Source organism: Scyliorhinus canicula, chromosome 19 (assembly GCF_902713615.1).
Source record: "Scyliorhinus canicula chromosome 19, sScyCan1.1, whole genome shotgun sequence".
Classification (NCBI taxonomy): Eukaryota; Metazoa; Chordata; class Chondrichthyes; order Carcharhiniformes; family Scyliorhinidae; genus Scyliorhinus; species Scyliorhinus canicula.
The window spans coordinates 71,161,753-71,189,188 of NC_052164.1; the positions used below are offsets into that span (position 1 = coordinate 71,161,753).

Here is a 27,436-nt window from a genome sequence, read left to right on the forward strand (position 1 = left end):
CATATACCTATCCAATAGCCGCTTGAAGGTCCCTAATGTTTCCGACTCAACTACTTCCACAGGCAGTGTATTCCATGCCCCACTACTCTCTGGATAAAGAACCTACCTCTGACGTCCCCCCTATATCTTCCACCATTCACCTTAAATTTATGTCCCCTTGTAATGGTTTGTTCCACCCAGGGAAAAAGTCTCTGACTGTCTACTCTATCTATTCCCCTGATCATCTTATAAACCTCGATCAAGTCACCCCTCATCCTTCTCCGTTCTAATGTGAAAAGACCTAGCACCCTCAACCGTTCCTCATAAGACCCACTCTCCATTCCAGGCAACATCCTGGTAAATCTCATTTGCACCTTTTCCAAAGTTTCCACATCCTTTCTAAAATGAGGCGACCAGAACTGCACACAGTACTCCAAATGTGGCCTTACCAAGGTTTTGTACACCTGCATCATCACCTCACGGTTCTTAAATTCAATCCCTCTGTTAATGAATGCTAGCACACCATAGGCCTTCTGCACAGCTCTATCCACTTGAGTGGCAGCTTTCAAAGATCTATGAACATAGACCCCAAGATCTCTCTGCTCCTCCACATTGCCAAGAACCCTACCGTTAACCCTGTATTCCACATTCATATGTGCCCTTCCAAAATGGACAACCTTACATTTTTCAGGGTTAAACTCCATCTGCCACTTCTCAGCCCAGCTCTTCATCCTATTTATGTCTCTTTGCAGCCGACAACAGCCCTCCTCACTATCCACAACTCCACCAATCTGTGTATCATCTGCCAATTTAATGATCCACCCTTCAACTCCCTCATCCAAGTCATTAATGTAAATCACAAACGGCAGAGGACCCAGAACTGATCCCTGCGATATGCCACTGGTACCTGGGCTCCAGGCTGAATATTTGCCATCCATCACCACTCTCTGACTTCTATCGGTTAGCCAGTTCGTTATCCAACTGGCCAAATTTCCCACTATCCCATGCCTCCTTACTTTCTGCATAAGACTACCATGGGGAACATTATCAAATGCCTTACTAAAATCCATGTACACTACATCCACTGCTTTACCTTCATCCACATGCTTGGTCACCTCCTCAAAGAAGTCAATAAGACTTGTAAGGCAAGACCTACCCCTCACAAATCCGTGCTGACTCCATAATCAAGCAGTGCCTTTCCAGATGCTCAGAAATCCTATCCCTCAGTACCCTTTCCATTACTTTGCCAACCATCAAAGTAAGACTAACTGACCTGTAATTCCCAGGGTTATCCCTATTCCCTTTTTTGAACAGGGGCACGACATTCGCCACTCTCCAATCCCCTGGTACCACCCGTGTTGACAGTGAGGATGAAAAGATCATTGCTAACGGCTTTGCAATTTCAACTCTTGCTTCCCATAGAATCCTTGGATATATTCCATCAGGCCCGGGAGACTTGTCTATCCTCAAGTTTTTCAAAATGCCCAACACATCTTCCTTCCTAACAAGTATCTCCTCGAGCTTATCAGTCTGTTTCACACTGTCCTCTCCAACAATATGGCCCCTTTCATTCGTAAATACTGAAGAAAAGTACTCGTTCAAGACCTCTCCTATCTCTTCAGACTCAATACACAATCTCCTGCTACTGCCCTTGATCGGACGTATCCTCGCTCTAGTCATTCTCATATTTCTCATTTGGAAAGGAGCAGTCACCTTGTTGGGAGTGTTCTATAGGCCCCCCAATAGCAGCAGAGATGTGGAGGAACAGATTGGGAAACAGATTCTGGAAAGGTGCAGAAGTCACAGGGTAGTAGTCATGGGCGACTTCAACTTCCCAAACATTGAGTGGAAACTCTTTAGATCAAATAGTTTGGATGGGGTAGTGTTTGTGCAGTGTGTCCAGGAAGCTTTTCTAACACAGTATGTAGATTGTCCGACCAGAGGGGAGGCCATATTGGATTTAGTACTTGGTAATGAACCAGGGCAGGTGATAGATTTGTTAGTGGGGGAGCATTTTGGAGGTAGTGACCACAATTCTGTGACTTTCACTTTAGTAATGGAGAGGGATAGGTGCGAGCAACAGGGCAAGGTTTATAATTGGGGGAAGGGTAAATACAATGCTGTCAGACAAGAATTGAAGTGCAGAAGTTGGGAACATAGGCTGTCAGGGAAGGACACAAGTGAAATGTGGAACTTGTTCAAGGATCAGGTACTGCGTGTCTTTGATATGTATGTCCCTGTCAGGCAGGGAAGAGATGGTCGAGTGAGGGAACCATGGTTGACAAGAGAGGTTGAATGTCTTGTTAAGAGGAAGAAGGAGACTTATGTAAGGCTGAAGAAACAAGGTTCAGACAGTGCGCTGGAGGGATACAAGATAGCCAGGAGGGAACTGAAGAAAGGGATTAGGAGAGCTAAGAGAGGGCATGAAAAATCTTTGGCGGGTAGGATCAAGGAAAACCCCAAGGCCTTTTACACATACGTGAGAAATATGAGAATGACTAGAGTGAGAGTAGGTCCGATTAAGGACAGTAGCGGGAGATTGTGTATTGAGTCTGAAGAGATAGGAGAGGTCTTGAACAAGTATTTTTCTTCAGTATTTACAAATGAGAGGGGCCATATTGTTGGAGAGGACAGCGTGAAGCAGACTGATAAGCTTGAGGAGATACTTGTCAGGAAGGAAGATGTGTTGCGCGTTTTGAAAAACTTGAGGATAGACAAGTCCCCCGGGCCTGACTGGATATATCCAAGGATTCTATGGGAAGCAAGAAATGAAATTGCAGAGCCGTTGGCAATGATCTTTTCGTCCTCGCTGTCAACAGGGGTGGTACCAGAGGATTGGAGAGTGGCGAATGTCGTGCCCCTGTTCAAAAAAGGGAATAGGAATAACCCTGGGAATTACAGGCCAGTTAGTCTTACTTCGGTGGTAGGCAAAGTAATGGAAAGGGTACTGAGGGATAGGATTTCTGAGCATCTGGAAAGGCATTGCTTGATTAGGGATAGTCAGCACGGATTTGTGAGGGGTAGGTCTTGCCTTACAAGTCTTATTGAATTCTTTGAGGAGGTGACCAAGCATGTGGATGAAGGTAAAGCAGTGGATGTAGTGTACATGGATTTTAGTAAGGCATTTGATAAGGTTCCCCATGGTAGGCTTATGCAGAAAGTAAGGAGGCATGGGATAGTGGGAAATTTGGCCAGTTGGATAACAAACTGGCTAACCGATAGAAGACAGAGAGTTGTGGTGGATGGCAAATATTCAGCCTGGAGCCCAGTTATCAGTGGCGTACCGCAGGGATCAGTTCTGGGTCCTCTGCTGTTTGTGATTTTCATTAACGACTTGGATGAGGGAGTTGAAGGGTGGGTCAGTAAATTTGCAGATGATACGAAGATTGGTGGAGTTGTGGATAGTGAGGAGGGCTGTTGTCGGCTTCAAAGAGACATAGATAGAATGCAGAGCTGGGCTGAGAAGTGGCAGATGGAGTTTAACCCTGACAAGTGTGAGGTTGTCCATTTTGGAAGGACAAATCTGAATGCGGAATACAGGGTTAATGGTAGGGTTCTTGGCAATGTGGAGGAGCAGAGAGATCTTGGGGTCTATGTTCATTGTTCTTTGAAAGTTGCCACTCAAGTGGATAGAGCTGTGAAGAAGGCCTATGGTGTGCTAGCGTTCATTAGCAGAGGGATTGAATTTAAGAGCCGTGAGGTGATGATGCAGCTGTACAAAACCTTAGTCAGGCCACATTTGGAGTACTGTGTGCAGTTCTGGTCACCTCATTTTAGGAAGGATGTGGAAGCTTTGGAAAAGGTGCAAAGGAGATTTACCAGGATGTTGCCTGGAATGGAGAGTAGGTCATACGAGGAAAGATTGAGGGTGCTAGGCCTTTTCTCATTAGAACGGAGAAGGATGAGGGGCGACTTGATAGAGGTTTATAAGATGATCAGGGGAATAGATAGAGTAGACAGTCAGAGACTTTTTCCCCGGGTGGAACACACCATTACAAGGGGACATAAATTTAAGATAAATGGTGGAAGATATAGAGGGGATGTCAGAGGTAGGTTCTTTACCCAGAGAGTAGTGGGGGCATGGAATGCACTGCCTGTGGTAGTAGTTGAGTCGGAAAATTTATGGACCTTCAAGCGGCTATTGGATAGGTACTTGGATTAGGGTGGAATAAGGGAGTGTAGGTTAACTTCTTAAGGGCAGCACGGTAGCATTGTGGATAGCACAATTGCTTCACAGCTCCAGGGTCCCAAGTTCGATTTCGACTTGGGTCACTGTCTGTGTGGAGTCTGCACATCCTCCCCGTGACTGCGTGGGTTTCCTCCGGGTACTCCGGTTTCCTCCCACAGTCCAAAGATGTGCAGGTTGGGTGGATTGGCCATGACAAATTGTCCAAAATTCTATGATTAACCTAGGACAAAAGTTCGGCGCAACATCGTGGGCCGAAGGGCCTGTTCTGTGCTGTATTTCTCTATCTATCTATCATATGTGTAAAAGGGTTTTCCTTGATCCTACTTGCGAAAGATTTTTCATGGCCTCTCTTAGCTCTCCTAACCCCTTTCTTCAGTTCCCTCCTGGCTATCTTGTATCACTCCAGCGCCCTGTCTGAACCTTGTTTCCTCAGCCTTACGTAAGTATCCTTCTTCCTCTTAACAAGACAGTATTGAGTATAAGAATTGGCAAGTCATGTTGCAGCTGTATAGAACCTTAGTTAGGCCACACTTGGAGTATAGTGTTCAATTCTAGTCGCCACACTACCAGAAGGATGTGGAGGCTTTAGAGAGTGTGCAGAAGAGATTTACTAGGATGTTGCCTGGTATGGAGGGCATTAGCTATGAGGAGAGGTTGAATAAACTTGGTTTGTTCTCACTGGAACGACGGAGGTTGAGAGGCGACCTGATAGAGGTCTACAAAATTATGAGAGGCACAAACAGAGTGGATAGTCAGAGGCTTTTCCCAGGGTAGAGGGGTCAATTACTAGGGGGCATAGGTTTAAGGTGCGAGAGGCAAGGTTTAGAGGAGATGTACGAGGCAAGTTTTTCACACAGAGGGTAGTGAGTGCCTGGAACTCGCTGCCGGAGGAGGTGGTGGAAGCAGGGACAAAAGTGACATTTAAGGGGCATCTTGACAAATACATGAATGGGATGGAAATAGAGCGATACGGACCCAGGAAGTGTAGAAGATTTTAGTTTAGACGGGCAGCATGGTTGGCACAGGCTTGGAGGGCCGAAGGGCCTGTTCTTGTGCTGTACTTTTCTTTGTTCTTTGTTATCTGGAGAAGGCAATGGAAGGTGCTTTGGCCCCAATTCTGGCAGCCAAGGACAAGATGGACTGACGGATTGTGGTTCAAGGGGCAGTGATACAGAAAGTGAAGATCATAGTGTTCGGATTGTCTTCCTGGAGACAGAGATGACATTGTTGGCTGAAGAGTGTGAATCGCTAAAGCCAAGGTTGACGATGTGGAGAACCACGGCAGGTGGCAAAACATAAGGATCGTTGGGCTGCCGGATAGCCTGGAGGGCTTCAACTCCATGGACCACATGTCTAAGATGTTCGGAAAGTTAGTGGGGAGATCTTTTTGACCCCTCATGGACGGGGCCCATAGATCACTGAGGCAGAGAACCTGGTTCTGGGGATCATATTCAGGTTTCATCGATATCTGTATAAGGAGTGGGTCCTGAGGTCAGCAAAGGACCATTGAGACTGTAGATAGGAGGGCCATGTAGATAGGAGAGAACCTAGTGGAGTGGTGTAACAACAACAATCTCTCCCTCAATGCCAGCAAAACTAAAGAGCTGGTCATCGACTTCAGGAAGCAAAGTACTGTACACACCCCTGTCAGCATCAACGGGGCCGAGGTGGAGATGATTAGCAGCTTCAAATTCCTAGGGGTGCACATCACCAAAAATCTGTCCTGGTCCACTCACGTCGACGCTATCACCAAGAAAGCACAACAGCGCCTATACTTCCTCAGGAAACTAAGGAAATTCAGCATGTCCACATTAACCCTTACCAACTTTTACAGAGGCACTATAGAAAGCATCCTATCGGGCTGCATCACAGCCTGGTATGGCAACTGCTCGGCCCAGGACCGCAAGGAACTTCAGAGAGTCGTAAATACCGCCCAGTCCATCACACGAACCTGCCTCCCATCCATGGACTCCATCTACACCTCCCGCTGCCGGGGGAAAGCGGGCAGCATAATCAAGGATCCCTCCCACCCGGCTTACTCACTTTTCCAACTTCTTCCATCGGGCAGGAGATTCAGAAGTCTGAGAACACGCACAAACAGACTCAAAACAGCTTCTTCCCCACTGTCACCAGACTCCTAAATGACCCTCTTATTGACTGACCTCATTAACACTACACCCTGTATGCTTCAACCGATGCCAATGCTTATGTAGTTACATTGTATATCTTGTGTTGCCCTATTATGTATTCTCATGTATTTTCTTGAATTTTGTTTAATTCCCTTTTCTTCCATGTACTGAATGATCTGTTGAGCTGCTTGCAGAAAAATACTTTTCACTGTACCTCGGTACACATGACAATAAACAAATCCAATCCAATCCAATCCATGTCATCAGAATATACCAAGGTGTTGGGGCAGAACTGGCGAGAAGGTGTGCGCCATTCAACAAAGCGAAGGCCGTTCTTTACAAGAGTAAGGGTTGGAGTGGTGTACCCGGTTTGTCTTCGGGTGACTTTCAAGTACAGAGATTATTAATTTGTTGTGCCAGAGGATGCAAATGAATTTGTTAAAAAGCAAGGACTGGGGTGAACTAACGAACTATGGAATTGGTGTTTGTTCTTCGTTCAGTTCATTTGTGTTTGTTTTTTTTGTGGAATTTTTGTAAGGTGGGGGAGAGCTTGATGTTGTGCCTGGGCTTTTTAAGGGGTGTTTTTTGGGGGGCGGATTTGGGGCTTGTGTACTGCACTGTTGCGGTTTTGTATTTTCTTTGCGGGGGAGGGGACTGGATGTTGATTTTCCTTGACGCTTTTGCATTAAAATTTGTTTGGGGCAGTGGGCGCTGGTTGTTGGTATACTGGTTAGTTAACTTTGATTTCTACCCTGTGTGGGAATCATACTGCAAGTTAATGGGAGTGGAGAGGGGGAGATGCCTGCAGCTGGTTACCATGGGGGTGGTTTGTGTTTTTTTAAGATAACAAACTTAGGCTTTTTGTTTCTGGTTGGTTTGGGGAGGCGGGGAGAGGAGGGGGCTGTTGGTTCTCCGTTGGTTGTTTGTTTGGTTCTCTGGGTGGGGTGAAGGTGGGAGGGGGATGAGGGGTGTACTGCTGATGGTGACAATGGGAATTCAAGTTGACAGCAGCGGGCCAGAAAATCCTGCCACCAGCAAATGGCACGCTACCTCCCGCCGCCAAGAAACATGCAGCCGAGAGGCCGGAGAATCCTGCCCAAGGTCTCTGTTTAATTAAAGCTTGCAGTGTGTCAGCAGTGGCTCAATTGTTAGCATTTTGTCTCGGAATCGCAACTGGGTTGAAGTACCATTCAAAGGTTTGAGCACAAAAGGAAAACAATGCCGGCACTCTAGTGTGGTACTGAATGAATATTGCACTGTTGGAAGAACAGAGGTTGCTGGAAAAACTTAACAGGTCTGGCAGCATCTGTAAGGGGAGAGAAACAGAGTTAAAGTTTTGAGTCCTTTTGGCTCTTGGTCAGAACTAAAGAGAAGGAGAAATGTTTTAGATATTAAGGTGTAGCTGTGAGAGATTGCAAGAAAATGTAGCAACTTTAAGAACAAAAGACAGTTAGGCTGGATAAAAGCAAATTACAGCAGATGCTGGAATCTGAAACAAAAACAGAAAATGCTGGAAAACCGCAGCAGGTCTGACAACATCTGTGCAGAGAGAAGGGAGCTAACGTTTTGAGTCTGGATGACTCTTCATCATGCTTTGCATTCTCATAAGCCCCTAACAACGGATTCAATTGCGTGTGTGTGTGTGCGTGTGTGTGTGGGAGGGCGGGTGGGGAGGCGGGAGAGGTTAAATTTGGCGGGTGGCCCAAAAGTCAGTTTTACGCCGGTGTGAATTTATAACGGAATCTTCCACTGGTGCCTGCCATGGTAGTTCGGGAAACCCACTGTAGGTTGGAGTGAAACTCATTTGCATCTCTCTGAAGGGATGCAGATGAAAGCCCGACCACCTGCATCCAATTCTCAGTGGCGGTGGTGGGGCAAAAACTGGTGCAAACCATGTCTGGAACAAAGTGTGATGCTGGTGTCAGGACTCACCTCGACAGCTGCTTTCGGAGTTCAGGGTGGACGCCGACCTCAACTCTGACCCCAGAGCATCCATAGGTGCTCTGGAAGGGGGGGCCATCTGCCGGCCTTAGAGTGTTCCTGGAGATCCATCTTCAATTTCAGGAGGTTCACCTTCTTTCCTTAATACTGGGCAACTGACCTTTCAAGCTGGTTCATGGATTAGGCAGCAGACTACACGTGCCAATAGGCCTGCCCTGCTACAGAACATGGTACGAAGCACCCGGTTGCATAATTGATGAGATCAGGGCTGGAAGATATAGTGTGCTTTCCAGCTGGCCTCCACAGTGGGAGATACTCCATATTCCCGCCCCGCCATGGGACTTGGTCCCCAAAAGGGAGAATTCTGCCCTTTACTACTAACTTAATCTACATTGGACTAGAAGTAGTTTCTGCCATTAACATATCTATATGTTTACATGTTCTTTGTATACTGTGAAGGGGTATCTAACTGTTTTAACTCTGTTCTATATCCTGGTATTTTTTAAAATGAGGTAGACAATTTCTCTTGCTTTGAAAATCATGTGTAGTTTTCTGTAAGCATGTTAGGAATCCCTTTTCTTGTATTCTTGTAAAGTTGCAAGATACTTTTTTTGAACAGAGACCCCCTGGATCCTTATAATATCAAGGTGAATATAACCTAGCTAGTAACTATTTAAAAAGCTATCTGGAAGAAGGAAAAATCTTTTGATGATAATCTTCCTTGGGCAGTGGGAGGTGGCAGGGGCAGGAGGTGGTTTACTTGCTCATTCCCAAAACAAGGATGTGCGGGAAGTGACTATTTTAAACCGAAGTGATGGTTATTATGAGGGGAGTGGTCTTGATCTGGGGTAACCCCCCCGCCCCGCCAAGGGGGAGTTCTCCCAAGATCCTGGACATTTTAAAAAAAATCTTTCACAAAGGACCAGCAAAAACATACTGGTTAGCATTGCTGCTTCACAGTACCAGGTACCCGGGGTTAATTTGGTCTTGGGTGACTATCTGTGTGGAGTTTGCACATTTTCCCCGTGTCCTGCGTGGGTTTAGGTGGATTGGCCAGGCTAAATTGACCCTTAGTATCCAAAGATGTGCAGGTTAGGTGGGGTTACGGGCATAGGGCATGGGATACAGGGCATACGTGGGGCAGCACGGTAGCATTGTGGATAGCACAATCGCTTCACAGCTCCAGGGTCCCAGGTTCGATTCCGGCTTGGGTCACTGTCTGTGCGGAGTCTGCGCATCCTCCCCGTGTGTGCGTGGGTTTTCTCCGGGTGCTCCGGTTTCCTCCCACAGTCCAAAGATGTGCAGGTTAGGTGGATTGGCCATGATAAATTGCCCTCAGTATCCAAAATTGCCCTTAGTGTTGGGTGGGGTTATGGGGATAGGGTGGAGTTGTTGACCTTGGGTAGGGTGCTCTTTCCAAGAGCCGGTGCAGACTCGATGGGCTGAATGGCCTCCTTCTGCACTGTAAATTCTATGAAATTCTATGAGTGGGCCTAGGTAGGGTGCTCTTTTGGAGGGTCAGTGCAGACTCGATGGGCCAAATGGCCTCGGTAGCACAGTGGTTAGCACTGTTGCTTCACAGCGCCAGGGACCTCAGTTTGATTCCCGGCTTGGGCCATTGTCTTGCGGAGTCTGCACGTTCTCCTCGTGTCTGCATGGGTTTCCTCCGGGTGCTCTGGTTTCCTCCCACAAGTGAAAAATGAAATGAAAATCGCTCATTGTCACACGTAGGCTTCAAATGAAGTTACTGTGAAAAGCCCCTAGTCGCCACATTCCGGCATGTTCGAGGAGGCTGGTACAGGAATTGAACTTGCACTGCTGGCCTGCTTTGGTCTGCTCTTTAACTCTGTGCTAAACCAGCCCCTTGCCCCGAAAGACGTGCTTGCTAGGTGAATTGGACATTCTGAATTCTCTCTCTGTGTACCCGAACAGGTGCCGGAGTGTGGCGACTAGGGGATTTTCACAGTAACTTCATTGCAGTGTTAATGTAAGCCTACTTATGACACGAATAAAGATTACTATAAAGAATATTATTATTCTGCACTGTAGGGATTCTATGGATAATGCTATTCCTGTCATAGAAACACAGGTAGGAGCAGGAGTGGACTTTTGCAAATTAAAGTGCTGCAATCCCTTTGTGGGTTTAACTTGTTCCCAGTACACCACAAGAATACAACTGTCACAAAATTTACCAGACCCTCTCCCCCCCAAAAAAAAATTAAATCCTTTACCTTCAACAATGGAATCTTATTAAGTCTTTCACATACTGTAATCTTCCACCTACCTTTTGGTTATTTCCTCCAATTTGAATGAAGGAATGATGAAGTGTTTACATTTAAATTACAATCCAATGTCAGTGTGGTGGTTTCTCTCCAGGTGTCACAGGCTAATTTCTGCAGTTGTGTTTCTCTTCGGGCAGCTAGCTGCCGCAGCTCAGTCACTTAACTCATATCTGCTTAGTTTTATGTTTTTTAAATAGTCCCGTTGCACGGACAGCCTGGGAACTTACTTGTTGGTGACATGATTGAAACAGAACTGGAGTCAGGCTCATTGACAGTTGCATTTTGATTTTCGCGTTTCTCCCCTTTCGGCCCGTCCCGCCTTCACTCCTTTGATTCAAACCAGCCGTTTCCAGGCAACGGCTCAACACAAACTGTCCCTGAGCAACCGAAACAGAGCCGGCACCCGGAGCACGAGCACAACCGGAGCACAGCGAGACCCGAAGCACAACCGAAACAGAGCCGGCACCCGGAGCACGAGCACAACCGGAGCGCAGCGAGACCCGGAGCACACCGAGACCCGAAGCATTACTGGAGCGCAGCCGGAGCACACCGAGACCCGGAGCACAGCCCGAATACACTGAGACCCGGAGCATACACGGAGCGAGCCAGAGCATACCCGGAGCAAGCCAGAGCATACACGGAGCACAGCGAGACCCGGAGCACAGCCCGAGCACACCGAGACCCGGAGCACAGCCCGAGCATACTGAGACCCGGAGCATACCCGGAGCGAGCCAGAGCATACCCGGAGCGAGCCAGAGCATACCCGGAGCGAGCCAGAGCATACCCGGAGCACAGCCGAAGCACACCGCGACCCAGAGCACAGCCCGAGCACACCGAGACCCGGAGCACAGCCCGAGCACACCGAGACCCGGAGCACAGCCCGAGCACACTGAGACCCGGAGCATACCCGGAGCGAGCCAGAGCATACCCGGAGCGAGCCAGAGCATACCCGGAGCACAGCCGAAGCACACCGAGACCCGGAGCACAGCCCGAGCACACCAAGACCTGGAGCATACACGGAGCACAGCGAGACCCGGAGCACAGCCCGAGCACTCCGAGACCCGGAGCACTCCGAGACCCGCACAGCCAGAACATACCGAGACCAGGAACAAACCGAGACCAGGAGCACATCGAGTCCCGGAGCACACCGAGACATGGATCACATTGATATCTGACTGGCACCGGGATCAACTGAGATAACTCGAGGATAAGACAGGGACCAGACCAGAATCAGGATAAAACTAGAAGCAGGATCAAACCAGTCCTGGAATAAAGTTGGGATCAGACCTGGAGCCGGATTAAACCGGGATCATACCGGTACTGGAATCAAACCAGAATCAGATTGACACTGGGATCAAACTGGGACTGGAATAATTTTGGGTTAAAAGTAGGGCTGGGATCAAACTGGAAGTTTCAATCTGACACCTTGTTTGAACCGGGATCAGATGGTGACTGAAATCAAATCAGGATCAAACTGTGAATAAACTGGCACTGGGATCAAACTGGGTGAGAGACTGGGTATAAGGAGAGGGTATAATAGTGGGCGAGGCATTGGCATTGGGAGAGCGACTGGTCGACAGACAAGTCCTAGAAGAGGCACTACGAGAGGGTCTGCGAGACAAAGAGGGATTGGAACGAGAGGTGCGAGAGGGAGAGGGAGAGGGACTGGGAGGGGGCGAGGGAGAGGGAGAGGGAGGAGGGCTGAGGGAGGGCGAGGAATCGGAAGAGGGTCTGGTACATGTGATTGGGAGGACGAGGATTAAGTCAGAATTAGGGCTGGAGATCTCAATCCAAAGACCAGTGTTTGTGACTGGTCAAGAAGCAGAGACTAATCATATTCAGGACAGGGAAAGACAAAAAATCCCACATCAGCAGAGGATGAGATATTGAATCTTATTTTTAGCAGGTAGTGTCAATATGTCAGTTCCATTTTCCAACACCACACTACGGATTCCCCGTGGCTTTGGGAATTTGTTGGAGGGCCTGTCCAGAGAGGTGCTGAGGCATCAGCCACAAGACATCATAACATTCGCTGCCATATATTTTGAGGATTTGCTGGAGAAGAGGGAAGGTAACTGCAATCATTTTCATACCTTGTCCACTGTTTTTGCTGACTCATTTACAATAGCTTTCAAACTCTCACCCTCTACGATTTAAAGTTCTCATTCTTGTGTTTTTTAAAACTCATTCCTTCCAATTTCTGCAACTTACTGCAGCCCTACAACTTGTCGAGCCCTCAGCATTCTCCAACTCTGGTCTCTTGTGTATTCCCCACTCCCTTTGCCATAGCATTAGTGTCTTTGCCTTCTGCTGTGTCGGTGTGAAGTTCTGGAATACATTTCCTCTCTATCTCTTTCATCGTGGCGAGACCTTTCTAAAATCTAGCTCCCTGATCAAGATTTTAATCAGCCCTCCTTGAACACAGTGTCATTCTTTTGACCGATTGTGCTTCAGTGCAAACTCTTAAGTTGTTAGCCAACCTTAAAAGTGATATATAAATGCAAGTGTTGGGGAAACATAGAAAATAGAAGCAGGAGCTGGCCATTTGGCCCTTCGTGTCTGCTCTACCATTCATATGATCATGGCTGATCATCCAACTCAATAGCCTGATCCCGCCGTTGCCCCATATCCTTTGATCCCCTTCATCTCAAGTGCTATATCTAAGTGCTTCTTGAAAAAACTCTGGGCCGGATTCTTCACTTCAGAAACTAAGTGTTGACTCTGGGAGAGAATCGGTGGACTTCTGCAACAACTAAATTGGCGCCTGTTCCAGAGCAACTCATGATCCTTCAATGGGCTAGCTCCGGCGTCATGTGGAACTCAAGCGATTCCAATGAAAAATTGTGTCCGGTTAGACAAGGTCGGAATTGCCACTCGAGGCTAACAAGCTGCAGCCACATATTATCACTCCACTCTGTGGTGATATGCATCACTGTAGATACACAAAGGGTTAATGTAAATACATGTAGACTAGCTAGACACTAGAGGGAGCACCAGAGACATGACACACAGACACTCATCCAATAGGTCAGTAAGATAGGACACGACCAATGGGCATTCACGATACACACAGAGGTGACACTACCACAGGGGGGCATTACACCAACCCATATATAAAGGACACAGCACACATGATCTTCTTCTTTCCAGTGGAGTCACTCAGTGAGTACAGACACAGGGTTGATTCAACATCACACCAACCACGTGGATTGTAGCAGACTGGTTCGTCAGTCTGAGTAGCTATAGAAGGATTAACAGTAGAGGCGAATCCAAGTAGGAGAATTGTAAATAGTTTAATAAACGTGTTGAAGTTATCTCCACGTCTGAACCTTCCTTTGTCAGAGTGAACATCAAGGAAGCAGCTTATGCTACGCCAAGAGCATAACAAGACACATTCCTCACACACAATCATCCCAGCCAACAAGATGGCAGCACGACGAGCGGCATCCTGGTTTGGGAACGCAGAATAGGAGCAGGAGCTGGACATTTGGCCCTTCGTGTCTGCTCTACCATTCCCTGCTGGGCACCATAGATGAGAGTTGGGCCACCCTGTTTCCCAGGGTGGGAAGGAGACTGCTACGCCCCACCATACCCTGGACCTGGGCAGAGGTGGCAGAGGCACCACCGCCAGTACTGGACAGCAGTGCCGGACGAAATTGCACAACCCCTTCAGGGTGGTCAGGGTGAGTAGGCAGCACCATGCCCATGGCACCAACCCCCCTTCCCCCATGTTCGGAGGGCGACGGAACACCATCCGCTGGCAATCCGCTCACACTCAACCATGCCAGCTTCAATACCGCCCACCTAGGCTGGGGGTCCTGGCCACAAAGGCCACCAGCTGCCAATCCCCTATATTGCACCTGTCTCCCCCACTACCAGGAGAAGGCGGCGTATAAGCGCAGAGAAAAGAAGACTGGAGGGGGACCGCTGAATCTGTGGCCACTCACTACCGTGGAGCAGGGGGCATTAGACCTAGTAGGTGGACCAGAGCGAGGCCATCGCCGAGGTGGAGTTCAGCATCGGCAACCAAGTGAACTCCCGTTGGGTTATGCTGTCCCTATGGCATGGCCCCCACCCCATCTTCCCCTCCTCACCACCCCCCCACCACCCTCACACCACCTCCCACCACACCCATAACACACCCACACCTCCCCACATCACCCTAAACTGCGATCCAATCATGCGTCATGTTTTGTGTCTTGCAGGTCCACCTGGCGACCCTTCTGGTGCCCCCCGACCCCAATCCCAAGCAGATTTGAGTGACGAGGCAGCAACAGATAGGGAAGAGAGCTCTCAAACGCCAATCCGAGACACCTTGCCCAGAGCACCAGGCTGTTCCTGTTCCTCTGGGGCAGGTTCCATTGCTGCAAGGTTCTCCCCAAGCAGCTCCTGTTCGCACAGAATCAGTGCATCCCCCAAGGCTACGGCGGCTAGGATGAAAGCCACCATTCCTGTTTAAATTCCGAAGTCCATTGTCTGCAGGGCGTGACAGGCAGAAATGCAAGCATGTTGCGTACCCCCTTGCTCAACCAGGTCCAACAGACTCCGGCCCACACTGCAGCCCCTGCTCCCACATGCCCCCCCCCCCCCGCACCCACCTCCCGCCCCCACATTCCCACACCCATTCCTCCTGCAATTCTGCCCTCCCTGACCTTGCCGGCACTGTGGGGGCCTCTGGCCCTGGCACCTGTCCCTGCTGGCAAGGGTACTGATGGCTGGCCTTACCCATGCCATCACTACGCTCTCCAGCCCCCATTCGGGGTCCTTCAGTAGGGGCTACGTTGGGTGGACTCTATGATTCCCCACCAGTGGGTAGCGCTTTGTTGTGGGTGGGGCAGGGGGTGGGGGTTGAGGGGAACACCAGAAGCATTGGTGGGGTGGAGTGGGTGGGTGAAGTCGGGGATTGTGGGGTGGGGTCACCCTTATGGCCGATGTCACTCTGCACAACCACAGGCCATGGTGGATGGTCAATAGGGTGCACAGCAAGTTGGCTACCTTGAAGGCCACGGCAATGGCAGTTCATGCCTGGACCGCCCGGTCCGGGAAGGGGGGAGTTGCCGAGTCACCGGAGAATGGCATTCCATCAGGCGCCCACGCTGGCCACAAATTTTGGCTCGCACGATTCTCAGCCCAATCGTGCTTCCTGATTCCAGCGTCGCTGGATGGAGAATCCCACCCCCAATGTTTTGGTCTCAACTACTTCCTATGGTAGTGAGTTCTACAGGCTGATCATTCACGGGGTGAAGACCTTACTCCTCATCTCTGTCTTAAATGGTTTTCTCCGTATCCTCAGACTGTGACCCCTGGTTCTGGACACCCCCACCATCGGGAATATCCTTCTCTCCTGTCTAGTCCTGTCAGAATTTTATAGGTTTCTATGAGATTCCTCCTTCATTTTTCTAAATTAATAATAATAATCACTTACTGTCACAAGTAGGCTAAATGAAGTTACTATGAAAAGCCCCTAGTCGCCACATTCCGGCGCCTGTTCGGGGAGGTCAGTACGGGAAGTGAACCCGCGCTACTGATCTTGTTCTGCATTACAAGCCAGCTGTTTAGCCCACTGTGCTAAAATACAATCCTAACCAACTCAATCTCTCCTCATATATCAGTCTTGCCATCCCATGAATCAGCCTGGTAAACCTTCTCTGCGGTCTAGGGTAAGAACATCCTTCCTCAGATCAGGAGACCCAAACTGCACACAGTATTCTGATGTAGCAGTGTAGTAGTATTGTCACTGAACTATTAAACCAGAGACCCAGGGTAATGCTCTGGCGACCTGGGTTTGAATTCCACCATGACAGATGGGTGAAATTTGAATTTAACAAAATAGTAAACCATGTGGTTCACTTGTCCTTCAGGGAAGAAAAGCTGCCATCCTTAGTAATCATTGAGTCATAGAGGTCTCCAGCACAGAAAAGACCCTTCGTCCCATTACATCAGCGCCAGTCAAGAACAACCATATAAGTATTCTAATCCTATTTTCTAACATTTGGCCCAGAAACCTTGTTTGCCTTGTTATTGCAAGTGCACATCTAAATAATTCTTAAATGTTATGAGGGTCTCTGCCATCACCACCCTTTCAGGCAGTGGCTACCAGATTCCAACCACTTTCTGGATGAAAATGCTTTTCCTCACATCCTGTCTAAACTTCATACCTATTACGTTAAATCTATGCACGCTGGCAATTCATCCATCGATAAAAGGGAAAAGTTTCCTTCTGTGTTCTCCATCTATGCCGCTCAGAATTTTATACATCTCAATCACATTCCCCCCTCAGTCTCCTCCGCTTGAAGGAAAACAACCCCAGTCTATTCAATCTCTCTTCATAACTAAAATATCTCCATCCCAGACATCCTGGTAAATCTCCTCTGCACCTTTTCCAACGCTGTCACATTCCTCTTATAATATGAATTCCAGAACTACAAACAATCTAGCTGTGCCTTAACCAATGTTGTATACAGTTCCAGCATAACCTTTAGATGTCAAATAGACATCTGACCAGGACAGAATTATACCAGGACATACTCAGTGGTCTGGGATCATGACTGAATTATGGTTCACGGGCTGCTGGCATCTATAAAACTTTACCCCAGTGTTACGAGTAGAATGTTTGTGGTCCCTTCCAGTCCGTAAACACTTGGCGGATTCTCTGGTCTGCCAGCCGCACATTTCTCGGCTGGGCACTATTCACTGGCGGTGGAATTCAGTCTTACTGTCGATTGTGAACGGGATTTACCATTGTAACCACCCCACACCGTCGCTAAAAACGGTGACAGGGCTGCGCTGCCGGCGAGAAAATTGAATCGCAACGACCAGAGAATTCAGCCTGTATGTTTGTGTGTAACGTGTACATAGTTCTTTACCCTCAGAGTGATTTTTCCTAGTTTAAAGTAAATTCCAGCAGCTGTCTTTTTGATGATTTTAAAAATAAAAGTAAGATAATTACAATATATTATCACGCACTTGTCCTAGGTGTTGAAAATGCAACATCGTGATACTCATCTCACTCACAGTATAATAAACTCAACGATTAGATGTAGCTGAAGTTAAAGCTGTAATTATAAATATGGCATTTTATTCAGTGCCTATGTTAATGCATGTCTGATGTCTGTATAGTTGAGTTGATACTTTAGTTTGAGTAAAGATATTTTTGGAAACAAAGGAGTCTCATGGAGCTGCCTTTAGTAGAAGAATAAGACCATATGAGATAGGAGCAGAATTAGGCCACTAGGCCCATCGAGTCTGTTCCACCATTCAATCATGGCTGATATTTTTCTCATCCCTTTCAGTCAGTCACTGGACATTCAATTGCCTTTTTAAAAGGTATTGGTCTCTACAGGGATTATAACCATTATTATAGAGAGGGGGATTCTCCAGGTCCTCTCACTAGAAGCGGGGTTCCTAATCTACTGGAGAATGCCATTTTGAGGCAAAAATTGAGGCAAACCGGTCAAGATTCTCTGTGCTATAGCGGGTTTCCTGACGTCCCAGCCGGGCTTCCTGCCCCGGTCTAGTGGACCATGCCTAATTAGAACTATTTTATATGTCATTGGTGGGCAGGACGCAGTATTCACTGGCCAGCTGGGTTGCTCCGCAACCCCGTCCCCCAGTGTCCCGCCAGAGTGAATTGATGCAAGTATTGAGGAGCATGGACCTGGTGGCTTGCAGTCCGAGGGGTGGCAAGGTGGTAAGTACCATCCCAACAATTCCAAGGGGCAGCAGGGTAGCATGGTGGTTAGCATAAATGCTTCACAGCTCCAGGGTCCCAGGTTCGATTCCCGGCTGGGTCACTGTCTGTGTGGAGTCTGCACGTCCTCCCCCTGTGTGCGTGGGTTTCCTCCGTGTGCTCCGGTTTCCTCCCACAGTCCAAAGATGTGCGGGTTAGGTGGATTGGCCATGCTAAATTGCCCGTAGTGTCCTAATAAAAGTAAGGTTAAGGGGGGGGGTTGTTGGGTTACGGGTATAGGGTGGATATGTGGGTTTGAGTAGGGTGATCATGGCTCGGCACAACATTGAGGGCCGAAGGGCCTGTTCTGTGCTGTACTGTTCTATGTTCTATGTTCTAATTGCCGCCAGGATGCTGAGGAATGTTCTTCTAGGGAGGTGGGGGTTAGGGGGGCTACTGCTGGGCTGGAGGAGCTCAGGTTAGGGTCTTTTGGTTGCTCATCTGCAGCCATTAAAGCCAGTATGTAAAAAAAATAAAGTTTCCCCATCATTAAGTGAAAGTTGTCCCATCTGCACCCCAGACTCTTTAAAAAGCCTGTCAGTATGCCAAGTTTAAAGGTGTGCCTCTTTGTTCTCAAATGCTTCCCAAAAAAAAAATTGCTGCGGGATTTGCCCCTTCACTTTCTGGGAAGCACATAGACTAGACTGGGTGAAGATGCTCGGTTTCCTTCTCTAAAGGTCATTAGTGAACTCTGTTGTTTGATGGTCAGCGATACATGCTTTTTGTTTCGCACTTACTTAATTCACTGAATTTACTTTCCCCAACTGCTAAGGTGAGATGTGAACGCATGTCTCCCAATTATTAATCCAGACTTTTGGATTACTAGTCCAAGAGTATAACCATTATATAACTGTATCCACAACGATGCTTTAGCAGCTCCAATGTAAATGCATTATTCCTGGATACACTTGTGGAACAAAATAAAACATCAATACTACAACAAACACCTACAATTCTTTGACTTATGCTACATGTTGTAACATAAATAGATATACCTAGGTTTCGGACCTTGTAGAAGTGTATAGGATTTTAAAGGGCATAGATAGGGTGGATAGGAAGGCATTTTATTTCCATTAGTGGAGGGGCCAAGTACCAGAGGGCACAGATTTAAGTAAAGAGGTATAAGGCAAAGAGTGGAGTTGAGGAGAAACATTTCCACCCTGAGGGTGGCCAGAGTCTGGAACCCACTGCCTGAAAGAGTGGTTGATTCAGAAACTCTCAAAACTTCTAAGAATATAGATATTGACAACCCACGCATCAACATCTCCAGGGCCAAGTGATGGAAAATAGGATTAATGCAGTCAGATCTTTGTTGATTGGCATGGACACGATGGGACAAATGGCCACCTGTGCTGTGAATGCCTATGAATCTATGATTAAAAATAACTTTTTCAGCAATGTAAATTCTAACTTCCTTCCTTAATAGGGTGGCACGATAGCACGGTAGTTAGTACAGTTGCTTCACAGCTCCAGGGTCCCAGGTTCGATTCCCGGCTTGGGTCACTGTCTGTGCGGAGTTTGCACGTTCTTCCCGTGTCTGCGTGGGTTTCCTCCGGGTGCTCCGATTTCCTCCCACAGTCCAAAGACGTGCAGGTTAGGTGGATTGGCCATGCAAAAATTGCCCTTGGGTTAGGTAGAGTTGCTGGGTTACAGGGATAGGGTGAAAGTGTGGGCTTATGTAGGGTGCTCTTTCCAAAAGCCGGTGCAGACTCGATGGGCTAAATGGCCTTCTGCATTGTAAATTCTATGATTCTATGAAATGGATAAATTTGCTTCACTATTTTGCTGTGCTGTGGTGTAACTTTTTCCATGATCTTCATTGCAACTTGTTTTTCTTCATCCTCCCTCTACCCCATTCATTTCAGTCAGTGGTATAGACCCTTCAGAATGGGGAGCACAATTAGAGGATCGATTCTACAACAATCACATTTTCAAGGTAGGTGCTCATGCTCAGGTAATGAATAAGTCAATGACAATTGGAGAATGATCTTGGACAGGATTCTCCGGTCTCCCAGCCACGTGTTTCCTGGCCATTTGCTGGTGGCAGGATTCTCTGGTTCCGCCGTTGTCAATGGCAATTCCCATTGAAGCCACCCCATGCCACCGGGAAACCTGTAAAACCAGAGAAACCCATCGTCAGAGAACGGCTGGAGAATTATGGCCCTTAACTTTAAGACTCACAAATATGTGACACGCACTTTGTGGGGGTAGTAGAAATCCATAAACTATGTGCTTACCAATAACTTTAGTTCATTACTTACACTGTTGCCAAATCCATCTGTCATTACCGAACCCCACCATAATCTCTAAACACCTCTGTGCTCACTGACTCCCCTGTGATCACTGATGCCCCTGTGATTACTGATGCCCCTGTGATCACTGACCCCCCTGTGATCACTGACCCCCCTGTGATCACTGACTCCCCTGTGATTATTGACCCCACTGTGATTATTGACCCCGCTGTGATTATTGAGCCCCCCTGTGATTATTGACCCCACTGTGATTATTGACCCCGCTGTGATTATTGAGCCCCCCTGTGATTATTGACCACCCTGTGATTATTGACCCCCCCGGTGATCATTGACCCCCCTGTAATCATTGACCCCCCTGTGATCATTGACCCCCCTGTGATCATTGACTTCCCTGTGATCATTGACTTCCCTGTGATCATTGGCCCCCCCTGTAATCACTGGCTCCCTTGTGACCACTGACATCCATGTGGTCATTGATTTCCCTGTGATCATTGACTTCCCTGTGATCATTGGCCCCCCTGTAATCACTGACCCCCCTGTGATCACTGACATCCGTGTGATCACTGACTCCCCTGTGACCACTGACTCCCCTGTGATCACTGACCCCTCCTGTGATCACTGACAGCCCTGTGATCACTGACTCCCCTGATCACTGACACCGCTGTGTCACGGACTCCCCGTGATCACTGATTCCCCTGTGATCACTGACTCACCTGTGATCACTGACTCCCCTGTGATCACATGATTCCCCTGTGATCACTGATTCCCCTGTGATCACTGATTCCCCTGTCATCACTGACTCCCCTGTGATCACTAATTCCCCTGTGATCACTGACTCCCCTGTGATCACTGACATCCCTGTGATCACTGACCCCTCCTGTGATCACTGACACCCCTGTGATCACTGACTCCCTTGTGATCATTGACATCCCTGTGTTCACTGACCCCTCCTGTGATCACTGACATCCCTGTGATCACTGACTCCCCTGTGATCACTGACTCCCTTGTGATCACTGATTCCTCAGTGATCACTGACTCCCCTGTGATCACTGATTCCCCTGTGATCACTGACCCCCATGTGATTATTGACCCCCATGTGATTATTGACCACCCAGTGATCACTGATTCCCCTGTGATCACTGACATCCCTGTGATCACTGACTCCCCTGTGATCACTGACTCCCTTGTGATCACTGATTCCCCTGTGATCACTGATTCCCCTGTGATCACATGATTCCCCTGTGATCACTGATTCCCCTGTGATCACTGACTCCCCTGTGATCATTGACATCCCTGTGATCACTGACCCCTCCTGTGATCACTGACATCCCTGTGATCACTGACTCCCCTGTGATCACTGACTCCCTTGTGATCACTGATTCCCTTGTGATCACTGACTCCCCTGTGATCACTGATTCCCCTGTGATCACTGACCCCCATGTGATCACTGACTCCCCTGTGATCACTGATTCCCCTGTGATCACATGATTCCCCTGTGATCACTGATTCCCCTGTGATCACTGATTCCCCTGTGATCACTGACTCCCCTGTGATTATTGACATCCCTGTGATCACTGACCCCTCCTGTGATCACTGACATCCCTGTGATCACTGACTCCCCTGTGATCACTGACTCCCTTGTGATCACTGATTCCCCTGTGATCACTGACTCCCCTGTGATCACTGATTCCCGTGATCACTGACCCCCCTGTGATTATTGATCCCATGTGATTATTGATCCCCCTGTGATTATTGACCCCCTATGATTATTGACCCCCCCCTGTGATTATTGAACCCGCTGTGATTATTGACCCCGCTGTGATTATTGACCAGCCTGTGATTATTGACCCCCCTCTCCCCCCCCCCCCCCCCCTGGTGATCATTGACCCCCTGGTGATCATTGACACCCCCTGTAATCATTGACCTCCTGTGATCATTGACCCCCCCCTGTGATCATTGACCCCCCCTCTGATCATTGACCCCCTGTGATCATTGACTTCCCTGTGATCATTGGCCCCCCTGTAATCACTGGCTCCCTTGTGACAGCTGACATCTGTGTGATCACTGACATCCGTGTGATCACTGACATCCATGTGATCACTGACATCCATGTGATCACTGACATCCGTGCGATCACTGACATCCGTGTGATCACTGACTCCCCTGTGACCACTGACAGCCCTGTGATCACTGACTCCCCTGATCACTGACACCGCTGTGATCACGGACTCCCCTGTGATCACTGACATCCCTGTGATCACTGATCCATCCTGTGATCACTGACTCCCCTGTGATCACTGATTCCCCTGTGATCACTGACGGCTCTGTGATCACTGACATCCCTGTGATCACTGATCCATCCTGTGATCACTGACTCCCCTGTGATCACTGATTCCCCTGTGATCACTGACTGCTCTGTGATCACAGACCCCTCCTGTGATCACTGACCCCTCCTGTGATCACTGACTCCCCTGTGGTCACTGACATCTCTGTGATCACTGACACTGCTGTGATCACTGACTCCTCTGTGATCACTGACTCCCCTGTGATCACTGACACCCCTGTGATCACTGACACCCCTGTGATCACTGACCCCTCCTGTGATCACTGACCCCTCCTGTGATCACTGACCCCTCCTGTGATCAGTGACATCCCTGTGATCACTGACTCCCCTGTGATCACTGACTCCCCTGTGATCACTGACTCCCCTGTGATCACTGACATCCCTGTGATCACTGACCCCTCCTGTGATCTCTGACTCCCCTGTCATCACTGATTCCCCTGTGATCACTGACTGCTCTGTGATCACACAACCCTCCTGTGATCACTGACTCCCCTGATCACTGACATCCCTGTGATCACTGACCCCTCCTGTGTTCACTGACCCCTCCTGTGATCTCTGACTCCCCTGTCATCACTGATTCCCCTGTGATCACTGACTGCTCTGTGATCACACAACCCTCCTGTGATCACTGACTCCCCTGATCACTGACATCCCTGTGATCACTGACCCCTCCTGTGATCACTGACCCCTCCTGTGATCACTGACCCCTCCTGTGATCAGTGACATCCCTGTGATCACTGACTCCCCTGTGATCACTGACTCCCCTGTGATCACTGACATCCCTGTGATCACTGACTCCCCTGTGACCACTGACTCCCCTGTGATCACTGACTCCCCTGTGATCACCGACTCCCCTGTGACCACTGACATCCCTGTGATCACTGACCCCTCCTGTGATCTCTGACTCCCCTGTCATCACTGATTCCCCTGTGATCACTGACTGCTCTGTGATCACACAACCCTCCTGTGATCACTGACTCCCCTGATCACTGACATCCCTGTGATCACTGACCCCTCCTGTGATCACTGACCCCTCCTGTGATCACTGACCCCTCCTGTGATCACTGACTCCCCTGTGATCACTGACATCCCTGTGATCACTGACATCCCTGTGATCACTGACTCCCCTGTGATCACTGACTCCCCTGTGATCACCGATTCCCCTCTGACCACTGACATCCCTGTGATCACTGACCCCTCCTGTGATCATTGACTCCCCTGTCATCACTGATTCCCCTGTGATCACTGACTGCTCTGTGATCACACAACCCTCCTGTAATCACTGACTCCCCTGATCACTGACATCCCTGTGATCACCGACCCCTCCTGTGATCACTGACCCCTCCTGTGATCACTGACTCCCCTGTGGTCACTGACTCCCCTGTGATCACAGACCCCTGCTGTGATCACTGACATCCCTGTGATCACTGACCCCTCCTGTGATCACTGACTCCCCTGTGGTCACTGACTCTCCTGTGATACCAGACCCCTGATGAGATCATTGACATCCCTGTGATCACTGACCCCTCCTGTGATCACTGACTCCCCTGTGGTCACTGACTCCCCTGTGATCACAGACCCCTGCTGTGATTACTGACATCCCTGTGATCACTGACCCCTCCTGTGATCACTGACCCCTGTGGTCACTGACTCCCCTGTGATCACAGACCCCTGCTGTGATTACTGACATCCCTGTGATCACTGACCCCTCCTGTGATCACTGACTCCCCTGTGGTCACTGACTCCCCTGTGATCACAGACCCCTGCTGTGATTACTGACATCGCTGTGATCACTGACCCCTCCTGTGATCACTGACTCCCCTGTGGTCACTGACTCCCCTGTGATCACTGACCCCTCCTGTGATCATTGACTCCCCTGTGGTCACTGACTCCCCTGTGATCACAGACCCCTCCTGTGATCACTGACATCCCTGTGATCACTGACACCCCTGTGATTGAGAATTCCTAAACTTCATTCCAGATGCAAGTATCAGTCGAACACCAGATAACTTCAGTGATTCTTTTATTCACCGCGGGGCTGCACAAGTGTAACTCTGGGTTACAGCAAGTGAAGGCAATTTTATTTCAGTTACAGTTAATTTTATACTTGTACAAAACCCCTCAAACCCCTCCTTCATATATTTTCTTCTTCGTCTCAATATTCACACAGTTAGTTCATTAGCTGCATTATTTCTTTGTTTTAATATTCACACAGTTAGTTCATTAGCTACATAGCATAGCAATTGTTATCATCAGAAGGAGTAACTTATCCCCCAGCTGCATTTCGTCCCACAGTCAGTCACAGCCAGGATCGCGATAAGGCCATACCAAGCCGAACACAGAAGCAATTCATCTCACAAGGCACATACACATATTACACAAACCTTGACATTCCATTTCCCATCAAGCTCTGATTCTAACTTGACATTCCATTTCCCATCAAGCTCTGATTCTAACTTGAGCCAAACTCTCATGATCACTGACATCCCCTGTGATCACTGACCCCTCCTGTGATCACTGACCCCCATGTGATCACTGACTCTCCTGTGATCACTGACCCCCATGTGATCACTGACTCTCCTGTGATCACTGACTCCCCTGTGATCACTGACTCCCCTGAGATCACTGACCCCTCCTGTGATCACTGACCCCTCCTGTGATCATTGACCCCTCCTGTGATCACTGACCCCTCCTGTGATCACTGCCATCTGTATGAGCACTGACTCCCCTTTATTCATTGATTTTCCTCAATACCCCCCACCTCCCCCTTAATCTCTCCCGGATCACCTCTATCTCCCCTCTCCCCCATATTGCCTTTGGATCTCCCCTTGAATGCCCCTCAACTCTCCTTCAAGCTTTCTATGACCCCTCATGATCATGCCTTGACCATCCACACTTTACCCACGATTGGTCTTGCGATCTCTAACCCAAGCAATTCAAAACTTAAGTGCTCTTGAGCTGTGGCCTACTCTGCAGCATTCTCCACCTAACAGTTAGCCAAGTCTGTCAATTAAGTTGTGGATTTTTCAGGGAGCTTATCCTAACCAGACCAAGCTCATACAACCTGTATGTATTCACTGCAACTGTCCTTTGCACAGACAAACTGCAGTTAGCCTCAAGAGGGCTCCACAGCATTTGTATGTAACTAGTTTGCTCATATTTTGTTGTTAGTAGATGAGAGTGGGGACATTTTACCTTAGAAATGAACGGATGCATGCTGAATGTGTTCATATGACATTGCCCTGTCGACTATTTTATTTAAAGCACAAATCCAATTTTTAAAAAAATGTGAAACAGCAGCATTCCGAGAAATGTCATACGAAGTGCATTTTGTCATCTACTGCAGCCTTTTGAGTACAAAAGACACGATTATTATTTTTTAAAAATAAATTTAGAGTACCCAATTATTATTTGTTTTCCAATTAAGGGGCAATTTAGCGTGGCCAATCCACCTACTTTGCACATCTTTGGGTTGTGGGGGTGAAACCCACGCAGACACGGGTAGAATGTGCAAACTCCACACGGCCAGTGACCCAGGGCCGGGATTCGAACCCGGGTCCTCAGCGCTGCAGTCTCAGTGCTGACCACTGCGCCACGTGCCGCCCAAAAGGCACGATTATAAAAAGATTTTGTATTCAAATATGTTATTAAAAATCTTATACAAAACTGTCTTTTGTTGCTATACTCGTATTTCTTTTTTCTTTCTCTCTTTTATTTGTTTCTGCTTCATGTCACATTATCCCCATTTATTCATTTTGTAAGAATCCAGAACTATGTTTGTTGTTTTTCCCTGCCATTTACTTCTACTCCTCCCTTCCACTCTTGTGTGCCCCACAACCTTTGCTTTCATAAGTTGCTAAAATATACATTCCTTTTATCGTGTGTGTTGCCTCCATTTTGTAGCACATGGCTGTTGTTGCCATAATTATTTGATTTGAACCAGCCCTTGTGGATGGATGAGCACACTGAAAAGACAATATCAAGCCCTATTGCACCAATTTAAGCAGCTTCCATTTGACATAAAAAAAGTTAAGTAGATTGAAGATTCATACTTCTCCTGTCCAATGATAGGGATACAGCTAGAATATGGGAACTGTTTCTTGGGTTACTAATGCATGTATAATGCAGTAAAGGAATTATTCAAGGTCATCCATCTCAGAAAAGCGATCCAAAATGTCTGTAAGGACTGCAACACAAGACAGCTTAGCCAAATAATGCTTAGAGATAGCAGACCTGCGAAAAGGTGACGAAAAAATGTGATCCAACAATTTCCAAATTAAGTACAGGTATTTTCTGCAACTATGCAGTCCACAAGTGCATTCAAAGCTATGGTGAGATAACCACTGTAGTTATGTGTACTGCAGTAGGGGGATGTATGCCTGTACCTGTAATACAGGTTCCTCCGGTCAGCCCCTGCCGGCTAGCTCCGCCCACAGGGAGCTTATGTATAAATGTATGAGAGCTGCTCAGACCCTTAGTCTACTGTTGCAGATGGAGGGACAACATCGTACAGCAATAAAGCCTCTATTGTACTAGTCTCTCGGCTTTGAGTATAATTGTTAGCGCCACAATTTATTGCTGTACGATTTCC

At 48.2% G+C, this 27,436-nt stretch overlaps 1 protein-coding gene across 1 annotated transcript in view; it reads left to right on the forward strand.

Annotated features, from left to right (window-relative positions):
* Positions 1-10,880: 10,880 nt before the first annotated feature.
* Positions 10,881-27,436, forward strand: part of spa17 (sperm autoantigenic protein 17) — a 55,611-nt gene continuing 39,055 nt past the window's right edge. Inside the window, exons 1-2 of the mRNA XM_038779832.1 lie at positions 10,881-12,591; positions 20,115-20,185. Coding sequence (XP_038635760.1) covers positions 12,438-12,591; positions 20,115-20,185 — 225 coding nt within the window. The 5' untranslated portion in view covers positions 10,881-12,437. The remainder of the gene's footprint in view (positions 12,592-20,114; positions 20,186-27,436) is intronic.